The sequence below is a fragment of the Electrophorus electricus genome, chromosome 11 (genome assembly GCF_041902795.1).
Source record: "Electrophorus electricus isolate QZ-2024a chromosome 11, ASM4190279v1, whole genome shotgun sequence".
NCBI lineage: Eukaryota > Metazoa > Chordata > Actinopteri > Gymnotiformes > Gymnotidae > Electrophorus > Electrophorus electricus.
Window position 1 is genome coordinate 2,637,501 of NC_137507.1, and position 7,500 is coordinate 2,645,000.

Genomic DNA, 7,500 nt, shown 5'->3' on the forward strand with positions numbered 1-7,500 from the left:
CGTGCTGGTGAAGAACGACGCCAGGAACACGCGCTCCTTCTCCTGGACCAAGTGGGTGGAGCTGCGCGCGGGGGGCGTGGCCATCAGCCTGCACCAGCACCTGAGCGTGCGGCACAACGGCACGCGCGTCGCACTGCCCTTCCACAGCACCGGCATTCACGTCGACCTGGACGGCTACCTACTCAAACTCACCACCATCGCAGGTGAGAATGGTGGCCAGCAGGGGGCGCTGTGGCCGGGTACAGCGAGTCTGAGATGTTCAGTTCCAGAATAAATTCTGGGTTCCACTCATCAGGGAATTATGAAGCCTGACTGGGGGTTATGAGCCGGTGTGGTGTAGCAGATATAATACGCGTCGCTCAGGGGCCTGGTATTGACATCCAGGGTCGTTTTTCGTCAGTTAAGCACGTGGGATTTAGCGCATGTGTGCCCACATCCTCGCTGACGTTTCCGTGCCCTTTCGTGTCCACGCGCACAGGCCTGGAGATCACGTGGGACGGCGACAGCCTGGTGGAGGTGGTGGCCGCGCCGCACCTGCGGGGCCGGCTGTGCGGCCTGTGCGGCAACTACAACGGGCACAAGCGTGACGACATGGTGAGTGCCGATGGGCAGCTCAAGTTTGACGTGGACGAGTTCGCCGAGTCGTGGCGCGTGGAGGGTGGCGAGGCGTGCCAGCGGCCCGCGCGCCCGCCCACGCCTCACCTCTGCCCCGGCATGGCCAAGGCCAAGCTCCGGGCTCATCGTGCCTGTCATCGCCTCAAGTCCTGGGAGTTCCAGAAATGCCACGCCGTGGTGGACTTTGCCTCCTTCTACAGGCAAGCGTGGCTTTCGTAGAACGCCGCCTCATTTTCCCATAATCCCACTTTTACAATCCCACTCCCCCCACTCCTCAATAATCCCATGTTCCTTCCCATAATTGTTTCCTACAATCTCATTTTCCCCCTGCAATCACACTTTCCCCTCCACAATCCCACAACACATCCAGGTTTGATGGTCGATGGTAATCACACTTTGGTGAACTGCCAGGTGAGGAAAGACATCTGAAAGCTGAGTGTGTCTGTGGTATATTATCATATATCATATATTATCATATATTATCATATATTATTCGCTCCTCAGACCACTTTGTAACTTTAGCAAAGTCCTATATGATAAAGGTCATATAAAAAGACATATGAATGTGTTATATAAATGTAATTAATACATTAAATGCTAAATATATAATGTCTGCTTAACATATATGGTACATATTGAAGTTATTTTCATATATTATTAAGAGTTATAGTTATTAATAAGGCTGTTGAAGGGAACAATCTTATATATATACACACCCAACATAACATCACCACTGATTGTTTTTACAGACTTTTTGCATACAGAGCATTTTGCAGCCTGCTAGGGTGCATGCAGTGGTTTTTGTGGACTGGGTCACGTTTGTAGACGTGGGTTTTACGTGCCTCGTCTGCACCTGTTTGCGCGGTGTACGTCAACGCACGATGCTGCTTAACACTGGCGTCTTTTAAAACACACCCCCTATCATGAGAGCGCCACGCAGGGCGGCTAGAGCCACCTTTTAGGCTCAATGTCAATGAGATTTCTGCTCCCCAGCCTCCTGACGTGTGAAGCTTAAATGTTCCGTGCACTTGGAGCCAGTCGGCACCAGATGGCGCTCTGATGCCAGTTTTTCAGCACATGCTTACAAAAGAAGCACATCTGTAGTGTCCAGCTGATTTGTTTCCTTGTTTAAACTCACATAAAGAGGTTGCGAGTGAAATGTCTTTTGTTTTTTATGTGTTTTTGATTTAATGTAACTTGCAGGTCGTGTGTGACGGATATGTGCGAGTGTCCCGTGCACAAGAACTGCTACTGTGAGTCCTTCATCGCATACAGCCGCGCGTGTGAGAGGGAGAGTGTGCGTGTGCTCTGGAGCCCGGACCAGGCCTGCATGAGTGAGTGGCAGACGTATCAAACTGGCCCGTACAACTCTTATTTTGATTTCAGACAGTTTCCTTTTCCTCCAACCGCCCCCCCCACCTTTCCTTGAATGTATATAATACGTGTACCGAGCAGTGGTACGTGATTTTCTAGGGTCGCGGTGTGTGTGTTCCATGACGGTGCCCTGACTGACCCCTCCATGTCTTCCTGCGCAGCCACCCAGTGTAAGCACGGCGCCGTCTACGACACGTGCGGCCCGGGATGCAGCAAAACCTGTGACAACTGGAACGAGATCGGCCCGTGCCCCAGGCCCTGCGTGGCTGGCTGCCACTGTCCGGCCAACCTGGTCCTCCTGCAGGGTCACTGCATCAAGCCCACGTCCTGCCCCGGGCGGTGACCCCGGTGACCCTGCCGAGGGCGGAGGGGCCAAAGACTGGTTCTTGAGCTCTTGGACCCCCCCCCCCCCCCCCCCGACACCCACTGGACCACGGGGGGGGGTCATGGTGGCCCCACTAGAAGTGCCCATCATGCATCTGATAAGGGTGGTTGCATAGGGGTAAGTTTTTGCTACGGTGCCTCTCCCCGTGGAGAAACAGAGGACTCGACACCCACGGCGGAAAGACTCCAGCCACGGGTCACGTCATGTCTGCTCTTGTACACATGAGACTCGCACGTGCAGTGGGTGGAGGGAGCTTGATGGGACACGTCCTGTTACCTGGCCTCCAGACAATGCAAAACCTCAGACTCCAGCGACAGCTTCGAACACACATGCACCTGTAACAAGGGCTGAACCTATAGGCAACATTAAACCAACCTGGCATAGATAATACATTTTTTAAAAGTATCATAATAAGAACCTAATTTTATTAACCTTGACTTAAAGGGAACTATTTATGAATTTGCTGTTTATGTAGATTTTGTTTAATGTTTTGTTTAAGCTGTGACTTTAAAAACCATTAAAAGCTCACAGGGGAACGTTCTGGAGTGACCCAGGCTTTGAGGCCATTACATGTGCATGCGCACACGCCCGTGTTTGCGTGTATGTATGCGTGTGCATGCATACATACATACATACATTTCCCGGACTAGTAAGCAATTATTTATGATCAGTATAAGACCCCATACCCTCCAGTAGAAGTCACGTGTGCGTATTTGCCGTTCGTCTTATTTCTGCTTGGTTTTGCGGTACAAGGCCATTTACAGGGCAGAAGGCTAATGTTTTGCCCCCATGGTGGCAAAATATTCCGTGATAAAACGAACTCCTCCGTTTTCATTCATTTAAAATGCGGTGCGAATGAATTTGGCTGCACACAGGGACACGGTTTAAAGGAGAAAATACTTAAAGGTGCGGTGTGTAGATCTGTATCATTCCACTGAGGCTTTTAATAATACAAGCAAAATATTGTGATATTTGTTACGTAGCTGCTGATTTTTACACACAGCACCTTTAAGATAATTTAAAAAAAACCTTCTCTGGCATGATATAACAGCACGATTGAACAATGTTTCTTGTATTTAAAAAAAGGTCAAGGCCTCCAGCCCATTAATAAAACAAGATTGTTATTATTGCCTGTATTTATTGATGTACGGTTTCTTCTTTTAGCATTTTCAAGGACATGGAAGGCAACATGCAAGTCAGCAACACAACGCAACAACTCGTACAACTTAAAAGCTGACAAAGTTAGTGCAAGTCACACGATTGTTGAGAGAAGCTGCTGATCCAGCAGTGCCAACACCGTTAATGACGGGTAACAACTAGCTTGGACCACGTAGCTTTGTGTAAATCCGACACAGCCACGATGGTGTCTGGAGACGAACCATTCCCTTCAGAGGCAGTGTAAACACACACACTGGTGTTAGGCCAGGCTCAAACATGAAACGCAACAGGAAGCTCTCTGTGCGCTAAAAGTAGCAAAAATGCACATTACATTCATTGTGTGTGTGTACACACACATTTTTGTGTAACTATATATATGAGAGATAGAGAGAGAGAGAGAGAGAGGGAGGAGATGAGACTAAAATAAAAATAAAACGTATTACACAAGGTATCCTCTAACGGCCTGTTTCTCTGGAAAGCTTCCCGTCTAACGTCGCGTTTCTCTGGAAACCTTGCATACTACACTGCAGTTCTAACTATGTCAATGTCTTTAAGCACTTCATAACTCAGGAGAGTGTGTGTGGCCTTCAATCCGTTTCACCGCAGTCCGATAATGCTGTACACGCTGAAGACGATTTTAAACTCGTCAGTAAGGATGAGCATGAGTCACAGTCAGGTGTTTGTCAAGTGTTAAGAGATGACAACTATTAAACATTGTGCACTTGGAGTGTACGTCTGCTACTGTCTGAATGAAACCTACGGTGATCGCGACAATAATTTAAAAGGAACTGAAAAATTCAAAACAGTATAAACACACATTAAGAAAGACATTTCATATCAGTATTATGAGGAAATAAAGCAACGTGAATTGTTGCAGAGGTAAATAACTCAAATCTTCTGCAGAGTATCAACTGTGCCGGTGACATCCGCACGGTCCCACCCACAAAACTCCTGCCATTATGTGACAGACAGCGAGCAGTGACCATGTGCTGGCTTAGACTCATTACTCCTAATACAAACATGACAATATCAAGAACGTGAACATTAACAAGTCTAAGAATGTGCAAATTAATTTGCTGTTGTATATTACACACACACACACACACACACACACACACACACACACACACACACACACAGTTGATCTGAGGCTGGTATTTCTGAGGTACAGGGTGTATGTGTGCTATGATGCATAATCCGAGTTAGCGATCTTCCCACCCATTATGGCAGAAAATGATTGGGTGGCTGAACATCTCGACCCATCGGGCACGCAGATATCCACGAAACCCCCCCAGCAACGCTGCCGTGCCCGGCAGACGCATAGCCCAACGATACCCAAAACTATGCCACCGTGACTGCTCTGAGCAGAACGCTCTGCCCCATACACAGGTCACAGTCTTTAATAATACACCAATTACATACACACGTAAAACAGCCAGACCTACTAAAGGAGTGTGGGTGTGTGCACGGCGGGCATCTCTCAAAACTGGCCATTGTTTGGTTTTCATTAACCAAGAGTTGCAATAACTGGATGAGACCCCAAAGGTAGAGGACAAAGGCATGATGGATGTTTTGAGAAAGTTCATTCAGAAGGGAAACCGGGATTTAAAAGATCATGGGGAGGGGTGTGTGTGTGTTTTTGTGTGTGTGTGTGTGTGTGTGAGTGAGAGAGAGAGAGACTGTCCACAGAGCAGGTGGAGACCCAGTGACTGGTGATCCAGTAACAAGGTCTCTGGTGATCTGGTGAGGTCTCTGGTGATCCCATAACGAGGTCTATGGCAATCCAGGAACGAGGTCTCTGGGAGCCTGTGTCCCACGGGGCCCGCTGGAGGACTGCCGCTCCACAGTCTGTTATAAGATCTTCTGCAGAATGGAGTTGGGCACTTCGAGTGTTTCGTCCTTCACCAGAACAATGTCGTAGGAACCCATGTACTTCTCTAAAAGCTCCTCCACCTGGAAGGGCAACAGGGCAGAAGTGTGTGTTAACAGACGCGTGTCACAGCACCGGGCGTCTCAGGAGAGAAGTGTGATCAGAGGGGCATGAGACCGGGCACCTTGTCGTTGAGGAAGCCGATCTTGAGGACGTTCTCCACGTTGGGCACGCCGTCGGCCATGGTGAGGTCGCCCAGCGAGTCTCCGAGGAGCAGGATGTTGCTGTTGTCTTTCAGCTGTTTGAAGTAGTCCGTGTTCCTCAGTGCGCCGTCGTGCTTGTTGTACACGTGGATCAGCTCACCTTTGAAGCCTTTCAGGACGCCCTGCGCAACGAGAGCGCCCCCTCTCGGTCAACATGCAAACTGCAGGCTACGCCTGCCCTCGGCGGAGTCGCGGCCGGACTCTACCACATGTGCACTAATTTTACAAAAACTTTTTCCCCCCCCTCACAGCAAATAAATTTTGGGGTCGGCCATTCCAACAAGATATTCGGCTCCTTAATATATGAGGACTTCACAAAAACAGTTGACCAGTTTCTTTCAGTGGTGGTCCTCCACACACACACACACACACACACACACACACTCACGTTCTCGTCGAAGTCCATGAAGTTGGAGATGACTTTGACGTTGGGGTGGTAGACGCCGGCCTGCCTGATGATCTCTTCCAAGACGTCGCCCAGGCCGGCTGAGAATATGAACATGGGAACTGCATGCTGGTGCAACCGGTCGAAGAAGTGCTCGTAGCCTTCCCTTCGACAGACGTGCAAAACACAGGGTGAGCGTCTGGATGACAGGCACGCCACGCGAGACTTAAACGCGAACTGAGCAGGCAAGGTCAACCCAATAATCAAAACTATTCCATCAAGATATTTAGATTAAATGACAAACATGTTAAATCAACATTAAATTAATATTACAGTAAACGTATACCCTTTCATACCTGGCCTTTCTGTTTTGAGTATCTAAAGATGATCATAACTGATTACTTTGCAAGAACCGCTACTGGTACTAAAGTTGTAGGTTGGAAATATCCAGCCCTGACCAGGGAAATAAACACTGGATATCCACTGGGAAGAAAGCTGGGAAATCCGTTCATGCAGCCGTAACAACAGAGGATGTGCGTTTTTGCAAGTTTGGAGATGCAGGATGATGGAGGGCCATACCTGAGACAGACGTCCGATTCCCGTACCACTTCAGGAAGCTTTTCCCTCTGTAGACGCTGCTCCACCAGCAATGAGTGAGACTTAAAATACCTAAAACAAACACCAGGGGGCAGCGTTTCATGGGATAAACCACCAGAATGTCTGCATGTATGTGTGGGTGGGTGTGCATCATGCTCACCACTCCACCATGAATGGGTACTTCTCTTCCATGGTCAGATGCGGGTCAATCTCGATAGGATAGTACGTCTCCTTCAGCTGGAACAGCTGGAGAAAAAAACAAAAAACATTCCAGCACGAATGTAGTACGCAGCTTGGTGGCAGTTACATTTACATGTGCTCAGGGGCCCAGCAGTGGCAGCTTGGCAGCGGTGGGGCCTGAACCACCAAGCTTCTGATTACTAGCCCAGTACCTTCACCACTGAGCCACCACAAGCGTAGACCTCACACCAGGTAACCTCGACTCACCTTCTTCCTACACTCTTCTGTGACCAGACTGCAGTTGTCAATGATATCTGTGGAGATTTTAAAAAGGAGCCGATTAGTGGTGTGTGTGTGTGTGTGTGTGCTGCGACTGTGTGTTCACATGCACAGTCCCGCTCAGGACACGACGTTTGACCTACTGTGACAAGTGGGGCAGCATTTCCCATTGACTGCGAACTTGCTTAAGGTCATATCGAAGTCAGTGATGACCTGTGGGGAGGAAAGAACAGCCCTTTAGCACAGACACTGTAGCTTTGTAGGCTGGTGTGAGGCTGATCTGATGAGACTCGCAATATGTGGTGATGTAGTTACATGTGGGTCACCCTGTAGCATTTCTATCTGTGAGTGCAGCCCTGGCCAATGACTAATCAGTGGCAGAAAACAAGGCATA

General features: G+C 48.9%; 2 protein-coding genes across 7 annotated transcripts in view; one reads left to right on the forward strand and one right to left on the reverse strand.

Moving 5' to 3' along the window:
- Positions 1 to 3,510, forward strand: part of bmper (BMP binding endothelial regulator) — a 15,666-nt gene extending 12,156 nt beyond the window's left edge. For 2 of the 3 annotated variants that reach the window (XM_027017022.3, XM_035528081.2), the window contains 4 exons: positions 1 to 203; positions 479 to 815; positions 1,819 to 1,949; positions 2,151 to 3,510. The exon at positions 1 to 203 is cut by the window's left edge and continues 124 nt beyond it. In XM_027017022.3, the coding sequence (XP_026872823.2) occupies positions 1 to 203; positions 479 to 815; positions 1,819 to 1,949; positions 2,151 to 2,332 (853 nt within the window). In that variant the 3' untranslated portion in view covers positions 2,333 to 3,510. Of the gene's footprint in view, positions 204 to 478; positions 816 to 1,818; positions 1,950 to 2,088 lie in introns of all 3 variants that reach the window. The other variant, XM_035528082.2, reaches the window with a different exon arrangement.
- A 1,118-nt stretch (positions 3,511 to 4,628) lies between these two features.
- The window catches only part of nt5c3a (5'-nucleotidase, cytosolic IIIA), a 9,245-nt gene continuing 6,373 nt past the window's right edge, over positions 4,629 to 7,500 (reverse strand). For all 4 annotated transcript variants that reach the window (XM_027017048.3, XM_027017049.3, XM_035528083.2 and 1 more), the window contains exons 3-9: positions 7,250 to 7,319; positions 7,095 to 7,141; positions 6,808 to 6,893; positions 6,630 to 6,719; positions 6,054 to 6,216; positions 5,587 to 5,787; positions 4,629 to 5,485 (exon numbers count right to left, since the gene is read on the reverse strand). In XM_027017048.3, the coding sequence (XP_026872849.1) occupies positions 5,384 to 5,485; positions 5,587 to 5,787; positions 6,054 to 6,216; positions 6,630 to 6,719; positions 6,808 to 6,893; positions 7,095 to 7,141; positions 7,250 to 7,319 (759 nt within the window). In that variant the 3' untranslated portion in view covers positions 4,629 to 5,383. The remainder of the gene's footprint in view (positions 5,486 to 5,586; positions 5,788 to 6,053; positions 6,217 to 6,629; positions 6,720 to 6,807; positions 6,894 to 7,094; positions 7,142 to 7,249; positions 7,320 to 7,500) is intronic.